This window comes from Sciurus carolinensis, chromosome 4 (assembly GCF_902686445.1).
Source record: "Sciurus carolinensis chromosome 4, mSciCar1.2, whole genome shotgun sequence".
Classification (NCBI taxonomy): domain Eukaryota; kingdom Metazoa; phylum Chordata; class Mammalia; order Rodentia; family Sciuridae; genus Sciurus; species Sciurus carolinensis.
The window spans coordinates 88221633-88242733 of NC_062216.1; the positions used below are offsets into that span (position 1 = coordinate 88221633).

At 37.7% G+C, this 21101-nt stretch overlaps 1 protein-coding gene across 1 annotated transcript; it reads right to left on the reverse strand.

Annotated features, from left to right (window-relative positions):
• Positions 1 to 12583: 12583 nt before the first annotated feature.
• On the reverse strand, positions 12584 to 20190 carry Kcnj8 (potassium inwardly rectifying channel subfamily J member 8). Its single transcript, XM_047551833.1, has 3 exons — positions 19811 to 20190; positions 18530 to 18972; positions 12584 to 14306 (listed from the first exon to the last, which is right to left on the reverse strand). Exons 2-3 carry the CDS (start codon positions 18901 to 18903, stop codon positions 13406 to 13408), a joined length of 1275 nt encoding a protein of 424 aa, XP_047407789.1. The 5' UTR covers positions 18904 to 18972; positions 19811 to 20190; the 3' UTR covers positions 12584 to 13405.
• Between the last annotated feature and the right edge of the window lie 911 nt (positions 20191 to 21101).

Genomic DNA, 21101 nt, shown 5'->3' on the forward strand with positions numbered 1-21101 from the left:
TTTTCAAGCAATTTCATTGCTTGAAATTGATCTGTTTAAATTGTGTATGTCCTCTTGATTAAGTTTGGGTAGTTCATATGTCTCTAGAAATTTGTTGATGTCTTCGAGATTTTCTATTTTATTGGAGTATAGATAATAAGTTCCTAATTATCCTAATTATGTTCTGTATTTCAATGGTGTCTGTCATGATATTTCCTTTTCATCATGAATTTTAATAATTTGAGTTTTCTCTTTCTCTTTGTTAGTAAAGCTAAGAGTTTATCAATTTTATTTATTTTTTCAAAGAACTGACTTTTAATTTTGTCAATTTTTTGAATTGTTTCTTTTGTTTCAATTTCATTGATTTCAGCTTTGATTTTAATTATTTCCTCTCTTCTACTGCTTTTGGTGTTGATCTTCTTCTTCTAGGGTTTTGAGATGTAATGTTATGTCATTTTTTTGTTGACTTTTTATTCTTTTAATGAATGAACTCAATGTAATGAACTTTCCTCTTAGCACTGCCTTCATAGTGTCACAGAGATTTTGATACATTGAATTGGTGTTCTCAATTACCTCTAAGTAATTTTTTATTTCCTCCCTGATTTCTGGTGCTATATATTGGTCTTTTAATAGCATGTTATTTAGTCTCCAATACCTGGAGACTAAAAAAATATTTTTTTTATTTTATCGTTGATTTCTAGTTTTATTCCATTATGAACTGATAGAATGTAGAGTAATATTTCTCTTTTTTTTTTGTATTTGTTGAGAGTTGCTTTGTGGTATAACATATGCTCTATTTTAGAGAATGATCCATGTGCTGCTGAGAAGGAAATGTATTTTCTTGGTGATGGATGAAGAACTCTATATATGTCCATTAAATCTAAATTATTGATTGCATTATTTATTTCTATAGTTTCTTTGTTTAGTTTTTATTTCTCTCCAGTAGTGAGAGAAGTGTATTAAAGTCACACAGTATTAATGGTGTTGTGGTCTATTTGATTCTTGAAATTGAGAAGGGTTTGTTTGATGTACATAAATGCTCCATTGTTTGGGGCATGTATATTTATGATTGTTATGTCTTGTTAATGCATGATTCCCTTAAGCAGTAGGAAATGTCCTTCTTTAGCCCTTCTGACTAACTTTGGTTTGAAGTCCACTTTATCTGATATGAGGATGGAAACCCCTGCTTGTTTATGCAGTCCATGTGAGTGATATGTTTTCTCCCAACCTTTCACCTTCATTCTGTGGATGTAGGAGGTGAGTCTCTTGAAGAGAGTGTATTGTTGGTTCTTTTTTCAAAGTCCAATCTGCCAGTCTATGTCTTTTGATTGATGAATTTAGGCCATTAACATTTAGGCTTTTTATTGAGATATGATTTGTATTCCTGGTCATTTGGTTTATTTTTGGTTTTTAACTTGGCTTAGTTTCTTCTTTGATTGACTTTTCTTTTAGTGTAGTTCCTCCCTTTGCTGGTTTTCTTTTCTTTCTTTTTTTTTTTTTTTTTCATTTCTTCCTCATGGAAAATTTTGCTGAGAATGTTCTGTACTGCTGGCTTTCTAGTTGTGAATTCTTTTAACTTTTTTTTTTATCATGGAAGGTTTTTATTTCATCTTTAAATCAGAAGCTGAGTTTTGCAGGATATAAAATTCTCAGTTGGCATCCATTTTGTTTCAGAGCTTGATATATGTTGTTGCAGGACCTCCTGGGATTGAGGGTCTGGGTTGAGAAATCAGGTGAGACCCTAATTGATTTCCCCTATATGTAATTTGATTTTTTTCTCCCACAGCCTTTAAAATTCTATCCTTATTCTGTATAATCATGCTCATTATAATGTGCCTTGATGTAGGTCTGCTGTAATTTTGTACATTTGGGGTCCTATTAGCTTCTTGTAGTTTATTTTCCATTCAATTTTTTAGATTTGGGAGATTTTCTAATAATATGTTGTTGACAAGATTGTGCATTCCCTTGTTTTTTATTTCCATGCCTTCATCTATTCCAATAAATCTTAAATTTGATCTTTTTATGTTATCCCATATTTCTTGGAAGTTCTGTTCATGATTTCTTACCATCTTCTCTGTGCAGTAGAATTTATTTTCAAGAGTACATATTTTGTCTTCATTGTCTGAGGTTCTGTCTTCTAAATGTTCTTGTCAGTTGGTGATACTTTCCATTGAATTTTTAATTTGGTTCATTGTTTCCTTCATTTTGAGGATTTCTGCTTGATTCCTTTTTATAATCTCTGCCTCTTTATTGAAGTCATATTTCACTTTCTCTATTTTCTCTCCAATACCATCCTTAATTTCGAAGATCAATCTAACTATGTACCTTCTAAACTCCTTCTCTGGTATTTCTTCTGTGTTGTCTGTGGATTCTGTTGTTGGAACATCTTGGTTTCTTTGAGGTGCTTTGTTCCCTTGTTTTTTCATGTTGTTTGTGTGTCTTCCCATCTAAAGGTGTGAATCTGAGGCAGTATAGTTTTTACCCTGAAGTCTTATACTGTCCCTGAAGGCTTCTAGCACCTCATTTTAATGGGGAGAGCAATATTAACAGCACCCAATGCAAATATACCACCTTAAACCAAATGACTCCTCTTAAGGTGTCTACAGTTTTGTCACAATAAACAGAAATGAATTGTTCAATTATTGTCTACAATATAATCAGTATGTTTTGCATCATTTAAAATGATGGAAAAAGAGGGAACAGAAGTAGTGTAGGATGTGATGTTTATGAGGGAGAAGGAGAGAAAACAGAGGTAAACATTTATAGTAAGAGTGAGGGAGGAATTAATAGAGGTTGGTTGTTAGCATGAGAGAAGTGAGAAAGAGCTTCCAGGGAGACAGATAGGTGAGAGAGTAAATATACACAGATTTTTTTTAAAAGTAAAAATGTAAGAATATATAACCAAACTGTTACATACTATTCAGACATCCTATTCCTCATTAAATTGATGCATGAAAGATATTTGGATTCAAAAATGGTAGAGTTATGGGAGGGAGAAGAAGGAAATTCTCTATGGAAAATTGATTGATTGCTTCTGTTGGCTTTCAAATATTTTCTCAGCTTCCCTTCTCCACTGATTATTGGGTTGTCTGAAGTTTAATGGTAGCTCCAGTCCAGTGGGTGCTGGACAGGTGACTGGGTAAGTCCATAGCAAAATGCCCTCATACCCTCTTCCAATTTTCTCACCCATTGGAGCTAGTCCCTTTGATCCCCATGCACTTCAGGACTCACTGAGCTGGAGAGAGTCCAATTTTCTGCAGTTCCTCCACCCTGTGCTCCCCCCAAAGAACTCCCCCCAGTCTCTGACTTCCCACAGGCTTTCCAGGCCCAGACTGTGCCATGCAGATCCAGTTGCAACCTTACAGACCTGGTCTTCATATTCTCCAGACTTTGCCTTGCTGCAGTCCCAAGATCTCAATGTGGTTCCAACTTGCATAGAGACCACCAGGGATGCACTCACACAAAGGAGCACCCCTTTAAAGAGGTAGCGAGATGGCAGCCTCTAGCACATCCAGTAGGAATATCTCAGGTGCAACCAGATCTGCAGGTACCTGGGCAATAAATCTACAGGCCCTTGCCTGTGTCCCCAGACTGAGGCATCTGTTCCCTGAGATGGCAGTGGTGGTGGTGGCAGGTCCCTTAGCCCTATACTCCCAAACCCTGACCAGTGTCCAAAGATGATGGCAGCTACATTTAACCAAACCTGTGGCTACCCTGACAATGGACTTCCAGGCAGCAAAAGGCAGCGGGCGGTCTGAGGGCAGTCTGCAGGCTGTCTGTGGGCAGTCTGAGATAAACTGCACAGGTGGAGGTCCGACAGTGACCAATGGACAGGCAAAAGATGGGCATATGGACTACTGCAGGCAATTGGCAGCAATCAGCAAGTGATCTGCATGCAAAAGGTGGACGATATACTGGCAAAGGGCTGGAGATCCTTGCAGACAAACGTGGGGAAAAGAGCAAGGAATCAGTGAGAACTGTCTCGTACAGAAACGGTATTTACTCTGCTTGAATCCCAAGTCTTGGAATGATAGGAAATGTAGCTTCCCTCTAGTTCACCATCTTGGATTTCCCCCTGTGCTAGTGCTTCTCCTCCTCCTTCCCTGCTGACCTCTGATCCTAAGGCTTCAATTCAAATTATACTTTTCTGCAGATTCTCACCTAAAGGATTTCTCATTCATGCCTCCAGTCAATCAATCAATCACATCACCCCATTTATGTACAAGTATAGCATATGTAATTATGTACAGTACATAATATGTAATAATGATAATAAATGACTATCATTAGTGTATATACTTACTATACTATACTTTTTATCATTATTTTAGAGTGTACTTCTATTTTTTTTGCTTATTTTTTAAAGTTTGCTGTGTTATTCTGGCAGCAGTAACACATCTCATATTTATCATGCCTCTTGATTTCCTTAAGAGTTTCTGCTGAGTGTTTGACCTATACCATCTCGGTTTGTGTAAGTATGCTCTGTGATGTTCACACACAATGAAATCACCTAACAGCACATTTCTCAGAATCTATCTTTCTATCTATCTACATATTTAGTCATTTTGAAGATTTAGTGAGAATTTATTGTCAGCACAGTGTCTGGAACACAGTAAGTCTTCTACGATGCTTAATTGTTATTGTCACAATTACAACCATTATTGTTATTTTAGCAATACTAGGAGGGGTAGGCTGGGGACATTCCACAAGAGTGTTAACCGAAGGGCAGAAAACAAAAAGACTCTTTAACAGAGAGGGGCCAGTGATACCAGAAGAGCTGGTGAATTTGCCCTAGATTGTCCCCAAGGTTCCTAAGACAATTGCAGGGACTACACAGGAAGGCAATGAAAACTGGGCCTCATTTTCCACCACAGATGCTGACAAGTGCTCCCAGGTCATCCACTCCTAAAGTTCCTTCCCAGATCCTCCCCAGCACCGCTCCCTAGAGTCACGAGTCTCGTTTCTCAAACAGCATAAATATTTCAGAATTGAGTAGTTTAAGGCAGGGAAACAGATAAAAAAGACTGTCAGACTTTCTTTGCTATTATCTTCTCTGCAATAGCAAAGACAAATAAGCCACATGGAGACCTTAAGCAGTTTAGAAAGAGAGAATCATAAAACTGACAAGAAGTCTAAGGATTAGTAGGATTTCTAGCTCAAATGGTAAGCCATGCCATTAGCTGATCCCCATGCCTTTGATATAATCAAAACAAAATTTTTAAAATAAAAATTTACAATCAGAATTAATCTACCACAGCTCTGGTAAACAGGACAGATTTGTTATCAGTGGGAAAGAAATGCTGAGGAATTTCTAGAAAAGATAAAGAAGATAAGAGTTGCTGGTAAAAGCGTCAAAGCTGAGAACTTTTACCCAGATTTACTCAAAAGAGGATATACAGTGGCTAGACAAGTGGTGTCATGACAAAGGTCAGGAAGTAGTCCAAGTTCAAAGATGGATAACAGAAGCTGACAGTGAATGAGGGATTTTGCAGGGCTGTGGCAGCTGTGCGTTACTCTGAGGTCAGGCAATGGTTAACATTGCAGGTGACTGGGGATCTAGAACCTGCAGCTTATAGAAAGCACAGTGGGCTTCCAGTCCACAGACTGAGGTCACCACGCATGAAAGAGAGAAACAGAAGAGAGTCCCAGTTGAGTGTAGCATTTGAATTAAAGTTTTATTCAATGCTTTCTGAATTTCCATAACATTTGGTCACAATTATGTTCTTAAATGGCCTACCCTGGTGTATTTTTTGACAGATCAAAATTTTGAATTTCTCTAAGGGGCTTGATTTGACATAGGCATTAAATCTTCAAAACAAAAAAGTAAATAAATAAACATGGAACATCATTGCACTTACAGTATTTACATTTTAGGTGAAGCTGCCATCAGGCAGGATTTCTGGTGTGCTTTTGGTCTTTGCTCTTAGAACGTGTGACTCTGGATTTGGAAGAAAGAACAAGTTGATTTCAAGAATGGAACTAGATTGTGGGGAACATTGCAGTAACTGTGGAAGTGTTTGAAAATATGTGAAATGTCCAGAGATACACATATGGAAAGCTTAGTCTGGAAGGCTGGAATGGTAAATAGGGCAAATACAACTAAGCACCAAGTGTTCCGTAAACAAGGGAAACTTCTCATATTTAAATAAAATTTCCAGTATTTGAATAAAATGTGTGTGATTATTCAAACTGAATTTTTCTGACCCTGAATATCTTTACCAAATCACCCATGAAAGCCATTGTGAGAAAATGTGACTCTTTCCTCTCTTTTTTCTCTTTTTAGAGAGAATTTCAAACATTTACAAAAGTGGAGATATTAGTTAAACAAACTCCATGTATTCACCCACCTCAATAACAATCAATTTGTAGCCAATTATTTTTCTTCTTTTACCTCCTCAAACTTCTTTATCTTATTATATGATCTCAGAGAAATCCCAGACTACATACACTTCCATCTGCAAATATTTTACTACAAATCAAAGCCAACAAGCCGTTGTTGTCATCAGTGCAGTGTGTTCTCAAAAAATTTATTTTATTGACACAATCAGATTAATGCCCATCCTTAATGACAATTGGGAATACTGATAGAAAAGGTAAGTTTACACACTACAGTTTTGAATGACGTGAGATATAGCAATGATTTTGTGAGTAGTTGCAAATTATTCATCTTATTGCTCTGTCATATTCCATTGTATAAATAAATTGCAATTTTTACATCTATTATGTTATAGATAAACATTTAGGTTGTTTCCATCTTAGATCTGTCTTAGTCAGCTTTTTTGCTGCTGTGACTAAATGATCTGACCAGCACAATTATAGAGGAGGAAAGGTTTATTTGAGGGTTCACGGTTTCAGAGGTCTTTGTCCATTGAAGGACGGCTCCATTTCTCAGGGCTCCAGGTGAGACTGAACAGAGCGTGGCAGAGTGAAGCAGCTCACATTATCAGGAAGCAGAGAGAGAAGTCTTCACTCTCCAAATACAAAATATATATTCAAAGCTAAGCCTCAATTCCCACCTCCTCCAGTCACACCCTACTGCTTCAGTTACCACTCAGTTAATCCCTATCATGGGATTAAATAACTGATTGGATTAAGACTGTCACAACTCAATCATTTCTCCTCTGAACCTTCTTGCATTGTCTCACACGTGAGCTTTTGGGGGACACCTCATATCCAAACCAAGACAGGGTCAATAATAATAGTGATACTATGAACATTCTTATATAAGACTTTTGAGTATAAAGCTAAAGTAGAATTGCTGAGTTATGGAATTTGTTGTGTTTTGGTTTATAAGACCCAGACTAACAGTTTTTCAAAGTGGTTTTGGCAATAGACCCTCTCATTCAAGGTATATTCCAGTTCTAGTTGGTCCTCATCTTCTTTGATCTTTGCCTTGATTTTCTTTGTCAGCTTGATGATTCTGGTGCTGTATAATGATATTACATTGTGATTTCAATTTTTATTTTTGTATTACTAGCAAAACTGAGTACCTTTTGATAAACAGGTTGGCTTTTGGGGTTTTCTCCTTTATAATGTACTTTTTCATTTTGTTTGTTAATTATTTGTATTTGGTTGCTTGCATTTTCTTATTGGTTTGTTTCTTTAGAAATTATAGATATGAGTCTTTTGTAGTTTAAGAAAATTTCAGGTATTTTCTACCACTTGGTCTTTTCCATTCGATCCAGTTTGGCATTGTATTATTCAGGATAGAGTCTAAGCTATAGTATAGTAACAAAATATGTGAATAAATAATAAAAAGAAAACCCCCTCCTCCAAATACCTAAAATCAAATAGATGTTTATTTCTCTTTCAGGTAACTGTCTAGAGGTAGTCCTCTGGGTTGGCTCTATTGCACAAAGTTATTTGGCATGCAAGGTTGCTTCCATCTTTTGGCTCTAGAGATTTTTGTCTTCATCAACTTGGTCAAATCTGAATCTCAACAGGTACAGACACATAAGCTCAGGGTTTTAAAAATCAGTAATTGGAAGTGATCCATTGGCTGCTGTTCAGACTATTAATCAACCCCCTTTGGCACATGGCCACAACTTACACAGCAACTGGGGAATGTACAGTTTCTAGCTGAATGATCATGTGCCCAGCTAACACTCTGTTGCTATGAAGAAAAGGAGAATGGATTTGGGGAAGACAACTATCAGATTTCTAACACTATCTATTTTATGCAAGCACTGTGATAAACAGCTTGGAGAAAAGATAATCTAGTGGGGAGAGATGTATATGGTATCAGAAAATTACATAAAACCAGTTATTATGAAATAATGAATCAATAGAGGTACACGTTGTGAGGATGAAGAAGAGATAATTTAGGTGGGAGATGTGAGAAGGGTTTGGAAAAGCATTGTTTTGGTAAAAGAAAGTGAGGAATTTCAACCCCAACAATTTTCATACTTGAATAAGAAACTGAACGTTAATGAATCATTCAAGGAACTTGACACATTGTAAAGTGTTGGTGTTTGGGTTAGAAAATGGAACTGGATAGGCGTGTTCAAATCAAACTGCCAAGAGCCTTGACTACCGTTCTTACAGTGTGGACTTTTTCCAAAAGTCAGTGGCAAATAACTGAAACCTTTTGAAATATCTGTTAATCTGTACGGTTTCAGTGAGAAGAGTATCTTTGGCTTTAAAGATAATTTTATCCTCCACTTTGTTATATGTACTGAGGCAACCCAATAGTACCTGGAAATTCAACCTTAATTTTTTTCAAATAATTAACCCTACTCTACCCCTGTGCAATGCAATAATTTCATTTCAGCTACCCAAGAGAGTATTGGAGTAGAGGGAAGGATAGCATTTGGTACAGCCAAGAAAGTCCTCATGAGAACAGGGACATCTCTTGAAATGTGTAATAATGAAGAAATAAATAGTCTAAAATGAATTTGGGCTCCAATGTGATATTTTGATCTGAGGTTAAAGGCTGATTAAGGTTTTCATGAACTTGAACTCGAATCTGTGCAGTAAATTATCAAGGGTGTAATTAGAGTCACATCCTTCCTAGGTCTGTGGGGAAATTCCCATTCCCATTGACGAGAATTGTGTATAAAGATCATGGGAAGAGCGTGGCCCTGGAGTTTCCTCCTCAACAGCCTGTAGGATTTGTTGTGATTACTTCAGTGCAATGGTCCTTAGAGACACAAATTTCAGATCTGCCTCTACCTTCTACATGCTGAAAATAACAAAAGTTGGGGGTGGGAGCCCTGGGAGATATAGATATCTTTTCATTCTTTCTTCTTTATCTATGAATGATTTATTGTCAGAGAGGAAATGTTTTGCACCATGAACCCCAAATCATTTAACAACAGCATCATGATTCCAACCACTGGAGGGAGAAAATGCTGCCTCCTGTCACTAAGTGGACAACTTCTGTGGGACTTAGACTTTCTCTGGGAACTAAGGCCATTTCCTTAAGTCATTGGGACACTGTGGGTTCTGACACATACATGTATCTACTTGGTCAGGGACATTTAGAAATATCTGTGAGTATGGGCAGCAAGATTTTCACTCACAGAGAGTCTTGAGCTAAGTGACAAATGACAGGGAATTATAGACTAGATCTGTGGGATTAGGGTAAAGTAAAACAGGTAAAGATTAGAGTTCAAAGGATGGTTGTGTTCTATTTCCTTACTCAGCTCTCAGCAAGCCAACTGCACAAGAATTCTGACCCCAACCCCCACTATCTTCCCATGCCTGCTCAGTAACCAGAGGTAGGTTTTGATTAGGATTTTGAGATTTAAATGCCCTTTCTGCAATTCTGGCATGTAATATGGTTTTTCTCACCCGGTTGTTTCCATCTCTGATTACTTGGGAGTAGAATCAGCACAACCCTTGGCTATATCAATTTCTGATCCTCCTTAAAGAGAATAAACACGCCTGGTTATTTTTACCAGATGATCAATGTGAGACATGGCAGAAGTTCCATATATATATCTAAGTGAATAAATGAGTTATAGACACATGGATCCAGAAATCTCCTCCATATGCAAAATGTTTTCCTCTACACATTGTAGTATTTCATGCATGACAATATTTGGATAGAGGCAACTAACAGGTATCATAAAACTAGGAAAAGAAACTGGGAATGGGTAGGCATATCCTCTGCTACAGAGTTAGACCAGATTCATGTTGCAAAGACCTTTTATCTCTGTCCTATAAAGTAATGAATTAGTCATTTACTAAGAAAACAATTTATTTCAAGGCAACCCTTTATTTCAAGAATGTGTCCTGGAAGAATGAATTCAACTCTCTTAAGCCCTAGATATATGTTAATTCACTTAATCTTCACAGTAAACTTATGAGGTAGATATTATAATCATTTTGTTTTGATATGTGGGGAGACTGAGGCATAAAGATGTTAATTTTGTTAAGGTCTCACGGATGCTAAATGTGAAAATTGAAATGTAAACATACAGAGTCTATTTTATTAACTACTATACTATATGGCCACATGAGATGACATTAGAGCAGAGACCTAAATGATGACAGTAGAGACCCATGGGGTTTTCTGGGGGAAACGCCCCAGAAAGAAGCAAATCTATGTTGCAGGAGGAGTACTTCTGTTTCTGTCTTAAAGATCAAAAGGGCCAGTGTGGTAGTGTGGGAATGATTGGGAGACAGAGGGTCACAGTAAGATGCAGCTGCTTATTGGCTTTGGTAAGGATTTTGGTTTTCATTTGTGAAGAATGAAAAACCCTAGAACTTTTAATGGAAAGGCAGGATATAATGTGATTTATGACTTAAAAGACTATTGTGGCTACTGCGTGAAGACTGTGGTGGGAGAAGAGAAACTAAATATCAAATATAAAGTTACATTTAACTTCAACATATAAGTAACAATCATACATATAAAAACAAAACTATGTATATACTTACATATATACAGACACACACACACATAGATGGTCTTCTCATTTTCAAAACTAAATTAGGTAGTTCCCAAAATTGTTAACTCAGTGAAATAAATATAATTTACACAAAATAGGTTATAAAATCATTTTAAGTCTCTGAAACATTTGTGGAATTTTAGAAGTTGGTGATGTGATCTTGTTGGATGCGACTATTGCTACCTAAATTTTGTCCTGGTGTGAGTCATGACTTGACCCAGGGAGCCCCATTAAACCTTCCTATTGACTTTGGCATTAAACTGATGGTCATCAGGTTCTTGGCACCCCCCTGGCAGGTGTCTCAGGGGACTGCTCATGCTCCTTAGCTGGCTTTGGTCCCGGTGCCAGAACATTCTCTACCACCTGGACTAAGGAATCTTACATCTCAGCCTCATTGATGGTGCTCAACATTTCCTGCCCTTTAATGGGGTAACCTTATGCAGTTGGGTTGCTGCTGAGGAGCAGGTGGGCACTGTGCATGTTCTTATTGCTAGTGTGACAACTGATTTCCAGATCTATCCAACCACTATGGGATGGGGAGGTGGCACCTGTGTCTGTTCCAGAATTTCTAGGAAGTCTGACAGCTACCTCTTTCTTTGCTGTAGGGTCAGATCTTATTGAGATGGATTTTCTTTAGCAACTTATATGGAACTCTTTCAATATTCTAATAATTGATAATGCTGAATCCATATATACTGGGTGATAAGTAACCCTGCTTGGGCCAAGAAGGACATGGTAGATTGCATTGATCTACTTTAGAAATAGATTGAAAGCAGAGCAAAGAGATTTGCTAATGGTTGGTATGCAAGGTATAAAAGAAGCATCCAATATGACTCTCAGGTGTTGGCTTGAGTGATTGGAAGAAAAACAGGGAGAGGGTACAGTTTTGTAAATGGGAGCGAAGTATTGGGTTTTACACACAATTTTGAATGCTTTTAGATATCCTAGCAGAGTTTCAAGTATGTTTGGCCTATGGGTTTAGAGTTTAGAACTTTTTCAGGCATGATTGGGTCAATAATCTGATAAATGTTTCCAAAGCACCTGGTTAGAATCTCAAGTCTTTTGTTTAAGATAAAATTTGGACATACTCATGATCAAGTTCCATGTTCATAAATGAAATGAAATAAATTCAACTCAAAAATCTGTGTAAAAGGCTACACAATAGCTCAACTTTCAGATTTAGCTACAAGAAATACAAGACTAAAACCACACATATCTTATTAACCCAGCTCTTCTATCTTCTCATGAAGAAGCAGGAGCTAAGGATGATCAAATTAAGCTTCCATAGAAAATCTCAGTTTATTAAATGAGATCAACTAAGGATAGTGAAGTCAAGCTTTGATAGAAAATCTTTTAACAAATGAGATCATAGTAAATATATATGCATCAGACCCGAATTCAGATATTGCAGGGAAGGAAGTATTGTTTTAGATCTGAGGTGGGAGATTCAAAGAAAAATAGCTTACAGGATTTCCATATGTCAGACTCAGAAAAAAAAACCAAGTGAACATCTTAAAACCTGAAATGAAATAAAACTAAATAAAAAATCTTAGAGCAAGAGATCTGAGGAAAGAATCGCAGGGGAGTGTCATTACTGTTAAGACATCTTTCCATACCTTTGAAAATGCTTTTTCTTGAGGTGATTTTGTGACAGAGGAACACAAAACTACAGAGAGTATAAGGAAATTTTTTTTTTTTTTTTTTGGTGCTGTGGATTGAACCCAGGGTCTTATGCATGCAAGGCAAGCACTCTACCAACTGAGCTATATCCCCTGCAGCTCAGGAAAATGTTTTAATAAAATATTTACTACAGTATTTTTCTGTGGGGGGCTGGTCAAAAGTGGGAAACTGAAGGAAGTGGCTGTCACTTTTGGAAATTCAGTCTTCCTTGAGACAGGAGTCAGTTTTTTTCCAAAGACTCCTTGCCCAGTTCTGCCCAATAGGCTTTCAGAAGGATCAGGAAAGCTCCCCGAGTCATTTTGAAGGACTGAACGATTGAAATGAATCTGCTCATAGACATACAGACCTAAGAAACTTGCTTTAGGCTTCTTACCAGATGTAGTATCATGAAGAAAGGAGAAAGTTAGAAGACAAATTATATTTAGCATGATTTTGGTTTTTTTCCCCCTCCTATTTTATTTACATTTCCAGAGAAAGCAATAGAAACAGAGACATGTTTTCACCAACTAATCATTTCAAACAGACTTATTCCTTGGCCAAATTTTGTATACAAGGTCCATAACTATTAATGGAGTTCTTGTGTTTCATACAAGAGAAATGAGGGCATACCACTTCCGCTATGCATAACTTGAGCCTATCACTGCAGATTCTGCATGTGTGAAACAAGTGTAAGCCACAAATCCTCTGTGTTATGTGTTGTTTATTAATACAGAAAGTGCAATTTCTTGAATATGAATATCTTTTAGTGCATTAAAATGTAAGCCACGTCATGCTGCTCTAACTCTGGTTTGGTGTGACAGGGCATCCATCACTCAAGCATAGTCAAGCCCTGTCTTGAGGTTGTCCTGCTGTCATGATTCCGAAGTGTTCTGATTTCCTTCTGGAGTCATAAACTGCACCTTTGGCACAATGAGGGAAGAATTGTTTCTTCGAATGGAGTTGTTCCTCCTCATCGAGTTGTTCCTCCTCATGGAATTGCGCTTCCTCAGAGAGTTTTGATGGGACAGTTCACTCTTTTGGAGGGTCTGAATGAGGATGGAAGGCTTTTCATCCAGTTCCCGGGCACTGCACCGTGGAGCTGCCACCTTCACAGTGTTGCCGAACTTGGAGTAATCCACAGAATACACTCCTTCTTCTTCAGTCACAATAGACACAAATCGGTGGCCCCACTGGATCTCCTCGGCAATGTAGGAGGTTCGCGCTTGTGTGGTGATGCCAGTAGTTTCGACCACTCCTTCCAGAATAACGATGACTTCCAGGTCTTGGTTGACAAGGTCAGTTGCTGAGATATCATACAGGGGACTGCGCTTATCAATCACATGGCAGATGATCAAAGGAGCCACCAGGAAGATGTTATTACTCTCGATAGGGTTATCAACAGGAATGTCCAGTTGGTGAATGGGCACCACCTCCCCCTCAGGTGTGGTTGTTTTCTTGACCACCTGGATGCGCACCGAAGCACTGATGATCATGCTCTTCCTCAGGTCGCCCACTCGGAACATGAAGCACAGCTTGCCATTTCGGACAGCAATCACAGCATGGCGGCTGAAAATCAAAGTCTCTGCCCTTCTGTGAGCCTGCGCTGTCTTCATGAAAATGCAGCCTAACATGACTGCGTTGATGATCAAACCCACAATATTCTGGAGAATCAAAACTGTGATGGCCAGAGGGCATTCCTCTGTCATCATCCTCCCTCCAAATCCAATCGTCACTTGAACCTCAATGGAGAAGAGAAAAGCAGAGGTGAAAGACCTGCAAGGGATGATATCAGAAAATAATGCTATCAGGTCAAAGTTCAAATAATATCCTAACCTGATCATCTTTTTTTTTTTTTTTTAACTTTAAAGGCTTTAAAAGTTTTAAGAAAGAGTAGTCAACTTCAGTTGTCAAATACTTAATTTTAAAAACAAGGATTGCTCTCTCTCTCTATCTCCATTTCTTGCATCTATTTGTGCATGTACCTCTGTACTTATGTTGTTTAGGTCATGTGCCTGTGTGCAAGTATTAATACAATAAAGATACACTATATATCAATTATATTATAGGCATATTTTACTTTGTGAAATGCTTTACTATCACAAAGGCTTAATTTGCTTGGTGAAACTTTCTTCAGGTAGAAGTTGTGTGTGTGTGTGTGTGTGTGTGTGTGTGTGTGTGTGTGTTTTAACCAGGGATGAGGGGAGTTTATCCACTGAGCCACATCCCCAACCCTTTTTATGTTTTATTTTGAGACAGGCACTCTCTAAGTTTCTTAAGTCCTTGCTAAGTTGCTGAAGCTGGTTTTGAACTCTCCATCCTCCTGCCTCAGGCTCCCAGCCACTAGGATTACAGGCAAGTGCACCATGCCCAGCAGAAATTCATTATTTATTGCATATCCATGTTAAAAAGAGACTTGAGTCATATGGAAGGTGCCAAGTAATGAATAAACATTTTATTATTTATAACCTTTAAAATCATAATTGTAAGCTACCATATATTGTGTACCTTATGTAGAGAAAACGCTGTGCTAAAAAAGTGAGACAAAACATTTCAAAATATTAGTATTTTTAATAAAGAAAATGTTTCCCCACTTGAAAAGAAACTGTTAGTTATTGGCTATTTCATTTTTTCTATAAGTGATCTAGAAAATATTGAAGGTGTTAAAGGAAGAATTTGAGGCTGAGATTAGTAAATGACTATGTGAAGATCGTGTAATCAAAGCAAACTTGAATCTTCTCAATTCTGGCCCAGTGTTCTGAAAGAAGCAAAAGGGAAGAGGCTGCCAAGTGGCAGAATTTCCTGGGGTAGCTTTCTCAAATTGCTCATCTCCTCTACATCTTAGTGAATAAACATGGATTCAGCAGGTTCAGAATGGACCTGGGTAAGACTGAAAAACTCTCAGGTGATTCTGATTTACCATCCTGCTTCCATTGAGAAGCACAATATTTAGTTATTATTAATTCACTTCTTCATAGGAGCGATAGTCCTATTTTTGCCACTCACTCCAACTTCAAACTTCTCCAGTTTTAATAGAAGCAAGCCATACATGGGCCATCTGTCAAGGTATTATCTATCTATTAATGCCAGGCACAGTGAATGAGTGAAAGGTTTGAGTACTTAGGATACACTGTGGATATTGGCAGGAAACCAGGAGAGTAAGCAATTATACACAGACAACGATTAGTTTTTAAATGGAGTGTGAAGTTTGCCCTCTTTGTTCTTTCTAAAAGGATTCATAGAAAACTATAATAATTTTCTATTGCACTAGCTACATAACTGAAAGATATACAGTGTGGTCCAAAAATATGGCAAATAAGAATGGAAACCAGAGGAGGAGTGTGGATACAATATTGATTATTAATAATGATCCATGCTTCAGGGATCAGTCTAATGATGAATATCCCTAAATGTCTTGTTTTAATACAAGATTCATGGATCATATTTTTATATTATTTATTTATAAAAGAATTTAATTCTCAACAAATATATGGTACAAGGCCCAATCTCTTATGGACATGCTAAACAGTCCCAAGATATGAAAGCAGTTGGCTGCTCCTTTGTTCTGTACAGAGAGAGTTATACTGAATAATACTGAAAAACAAGATAAAATTTATATTTTTTGACTCATTAGAAAGTCATCTACATGAAGGAGAAAGTGAGTCATCCTAAAAGAAGAATAGTTAAATGGTATTTGGAAACACTGGAGAATATCCATTGAAAAAGTTTGTTCCAATTTTGATGATATGGCTGAACATTAAACTTATGAAAGGAAAGGAAATTCAAACAATTAAAATTATTATTAGTCATCTTTTAAGTTCCCTATGGGAGAAAATGAAGATTTTTCTAATTCTATATTTTTAATGCAACAAAGTTTTATGTATAGTTTGTTATGATTAAACTATGTTGAGATAAAAGCACAAATAGTAACATTAAAATCAGTAAAAATAGAACCACCTTAAAAGATGTCAAATATTTCAGTTGGGAAAAACTGCTGAGACAGTGGCCAATTATTTCTAAAGTATTCAAAATTTAAGATCTCCTGAGAATTAAAAAAAAAAAAGTCAAACAATTTCAAGTAAGAAATGCCATCTAAAATGTGAACATTGTTAGGTTGATAACAATGTTTATTGAATTTTTTGACATAATTTCTTATAGTTCACACCAGCAGGAATGCACCAAGATAATGAACATTCTTCAGAACATCTTATTTGAAAAATAGAATGTAGCAGAAACAACTTCTAACAATCAGTGCACTCCATAAAATTATTTTAATGATTGTTCTTTTGATAATATTTCTTTTTAAAAATTGCTAAATTACTTCTTTTTTATAGAAAAAGACAAGATATTTTTCTTGTGAGTAAAATCTGTCATATATTTTCAAGGTTTAGTATTATTTCTTTTATTTAGTTTCAACTTCATATTATCAAACTCATTTTGATATGAAAATGATTCACCAATATCAGTGCCAATAAGTTTCTTAAAGAGAAATGCATTACAGATGATACTTGATCTTCAAATATCTGTTCAACACAAAATTTTGTTTCCTTTACATCTAGTGTACTGATGATCACCTGTGTTTTACACCTATATTTTCTTTGAGGCAAAAGTTTGTGACAAGTTCGTGAAAAGAAACCTACTGAAAGTAATACCTACTCAATGGTAAAAGCAAGGGATCAATTTAATATAGTGTTCTCTCCTCAAAATCTGAGCTGAAATCTGTGATGTGCAATCATAACACTAATACTGTATTCCTCTTTAAATAGCTGACATTGCAGTTACTTAACAAATGGAAGGTGGACTAGTCTGTAGTCAGGGGGTTTGCTTCTTGCTGTGGTATACCAGTTTCATAAGATTTCAGGGTCACTGAAAGCCTCATTATTTATAGTTTCCTGGCAGTATGGTACTTGTTCAACCTTCTTCACTTTGTGTATTATGTGAATTTTGAATACCATTCAGAAAATGTTCTAGAAAATTTTCCAGTACTATTATTTCAGTTCCTAGTGAACATTTTTTGAATTGATATGAATTATGTGTTTTCATCTTCCAACAAACAAATTAAGAAAAAAATTCAGTCAAACTAAATGTTTTTCAACCACATGAAAGTATGAGAGGAGAACCATGAAAATCAAATGCAGTACACCTGTCTTTGAAATACTTATAAAAACAAGAAGGCAAAGCTAGGTAATTTAAGAACTGTCTTGTTCCTGTTCTATTAGAACTTTGCAAAAAGACAATATTAAATTACTCCTAAGTAATTCCCTCCATAAAAATTTTGAATCAATTTCCATTAAAATTTAGTGTTTTCTAGTTCTGAATCTTAGAATAACTTTTAATTTCTGAATTCAATGCAAGCAATCACCTATTTGAAGATAATCTTGATAAACAAGGGTTTATATTTATTTTATTTTAACATTTTAAAATTTGAGGGTATTTCTTTCTCTTTCCCAGTGCCTTACTCTTAATTTCTGAAAATGTCATGAGTAAGAAATGTCACGGAAAAATATTACTAGAATTTTCCCATTATTTTTGGTTGTTGGAGATTTTAACTTCTAGACATTGAAACTTTGGACAGCAGTTCTTTCATACTGAAAATGACATGCATGCTTTTGGAGTAAGGTTCTAAGATCCTTTGAAGCAAAACAGATTTTAAATAACTAATAAAATATTTTCAAGGTTAACCCAAAAGATAGAAGTTCCACCTTTTCAGAGATTCTTTATACATAAGCTGCTATCATGTATTTTTAATGTGTTAGTTTTTTTAAAAAAATATTTGTTTTGATTCATTGTACACAGATGGGGTACAACTGTTGTTTCTATGGTTGTCCTAATGTGTTAGTTTTCTTTTTTCTTTCTTTTTCTTTTTATTTATGAAGGTTCTGAAACAAACGATTTCATTTTCAACAAAATAAGGGAATGATAAAGAACATTTTTACTTTTTAATTTTTTTTTCTTTCTGTATAGCTTGCAACTCCTGCTTCATCCCACTGCATTCTTACCTGACATTAGTCACACACACAGCAGACTCCAAACCACTTTTCTCCATTCCGCTTTTCTCCATATAAGCGTAGATGTCCCCATGGGCAAAGGCCACCAACCACCACATGATAGCGAAGAGCAGCCAGCTGCAGAGGAAGGACATGGTAAAGATGACCAGCGTGTGGCGCCATTTCAGGTCCACTAAGGTGGTGAAGATGTCCTGCAGGAAGCGCCCTTGCTCACGGATATTCTTGTGCGCCAGGTTGCAGGCCCCGCTCTTGGCGATGAAGCGGGCTTTCGGGAGGCGGTCGCGGATGCGCGGCTTGCGCAGATTCTCCGCCGCGATGCGCGCCAACACGTACTCCTCCGGGATGATGCTCTTCCTGGCCAACATCTTCCTGTCACCATACCCAGTCTATCCACCTGCCTTTGACCTGCCTCTCCTTCCCTCCAGCCTGTCCTCCTGCACGAGGGAAACGTTAAGACTTTTTAAAATTTCATTTTATTAAGTCGTTAATCCTTGTATTCAGGAATATGTTTATACATGCGAAGTGACATGCAAGACAAAAGATGTGATTTTTAATAATACAAACACGAATCTAGCTTGTGCTTGAGTTCTGGGATCCCAGAGAAAACTTTTGTCTAAATCAAGAGATTTGTTCTCAGTTTTCTTTTCACTCTGAATATTATGGGCATAGCCTAAGTTAAAGAAAACCAGGAGCCTTCTTGTAAACAGCAGTTCTAAAATAATTCTCTGCGATTAACCGCGTCTGTAGATTAGTGCAAGCATATATGCACCGGGCGTCAAAGACAAAAATTAAAGCCAGCTGGGTACAAGATCTACTTGTTAAAGTATTTAGAATAGTTAGCAGTATTAAATAAAGAAGGGAAATTCTTCCTTCGTTATTTTTAGAAGCCGGCAGAGAAAAGGGCACGGCCTCTTGCGCACTGTGAATAACACGCTACGTGTAATCTGACAGAATAAGCGATGTGCTATAGAACTTGAATATTATGAGGAATTATTTTAAAGTTGAAGAAAGTTCAAGATGCATTTATTAAAACAGCCAAAACAATTCCACGGAACTCATAATATTGTACATTGAAAACTTCTTTACCACGAAGGGATCAAACCTACCAGGAACCCCGGATAATAGCCTGAGCACTGTGGTAGAGTCAAAGGGAATGTGCCCCAAGAAAAGTCCACGCTGCACAGTAAGCCTCTGTTGTGTTTGGCATTTTAAATCTTTTGCGGGGATACAGACGGTCTCCCCCTCCCTACCCGGGAGGAGAGTTGAACTTACAGACTCGCGGCAGCAGGCAGCGCGGCTCCACCTTCCCGCACACGCTGGCCGACCGCGGGCAGGTTCCTCGCTCACGCATCCCGGCGCGCGGGAGCAGGGCTACCAACACCGCAGGGACCGATCCGAGGGATGCCGTCCTCCGGAGAAGAGTTAAAATAATAAAAGGTGCAACTGAATCTAAAAGCAGGGAGGTCTGGAGGAAGGGGGATGGGTGTAGATCTTCCCCTCCCCCGGCTCAGCTCCACTCCTTTGGCCGCTGCGGTGGGCGGAGGAGCGCTGTGGGGAGGGGAGCTTGGTGGTGATACTCCACAAATCAGCCTTCCAGTTAGGGCTTTGACGCGCGCCAGACCTCAGAGGCCACAGTTGTCGCGGAGATGGGGACAGAGGTAGGGGGGTGGGAGTAGGGGCGAAGGCGAGTCCCAGGGAGGTAGGGAGCCCGCCTAGGGGAGGGACGACCCGGGAGGGCGGGACCCGCAGAGTCAGCTCTTTTCCCAGTAGCAGCGACCCCCTGCTTGCACCGTGACACACAAGTCTTTAAAAGGCGCTCAGCTCAAAGGAGAGAACTTTTAGAGTCCAAGTTCACTGACGTAAAGGGATTTTTATTTTATTTTATTTTATTCTGTAACCTGGTTAGATCCCTGGGCAACTTCAGAATAAATAAAACCAGACATAGAGATCAGAAAATATTCTTCCGAGGTGTTCAAGCTGTGTGCGCACACTTTTACCTTATATTTCCTTCTAGAAGGAATGACACAGGTGGAAGACATTCCGAAAGCCACCATAGACGACTATTTCTTCACCAGCCAAAGTCAATTCTTAAAGACTCACACACACACACACACACACACACACACACACACACACACCAAAAAAAACCCAAAAACAACAACAAAAGAAACAGAAAGAAAATAGACAAAATGAAACCACCAACAGTCAAAAATTTTTGTGAAATTTTTTGTGAAAACAGTGAAGAATTTTTACCCCGAACGGGGCCACTGTCCACACTTCGGCACCAGAACCGTCTTTGGTCCTCAGTAATTGGTTGCTTTCTGAAATGTTGCAACTTCTGCCTCTTGTCCAGATTGTCTGTATGATAAAACAGAGCAATTGCGCACAAGAAAGATTATATAGTAAATATCTTTCTATAGCTTTTGAAAAGAAGCCAGCAGAGACAAATGTGCTTTCTCCCACAAGTCAACCCTCCTGATTTTGGCACTTGTGTTAATGGAAACTTAAATTCTTGGAAATTTCATGTGTTTTCCAAGACTCAGGGCCGAAAGTGCATGGAGCA

What these genes read in the sequence shown, in the direction of transcription:
- Kcnj8 (XM_047551833.1), bottom strand. Translation starts at nt 18,903, where the DNA reads ATGTTGGCCAGGAAGAGCATCATCCCGGAGGAGTACGTGTTGGCGCGC. An exon ending in GTGTGTGTGACTAATGTCAG is followed by an intron (nt 14,307 to 18,529) that starts GTAAGAATGCAG and finishes CATCCCTTGCAG; the next exon opens with GTCTTTCACCTCTGCTTTTC.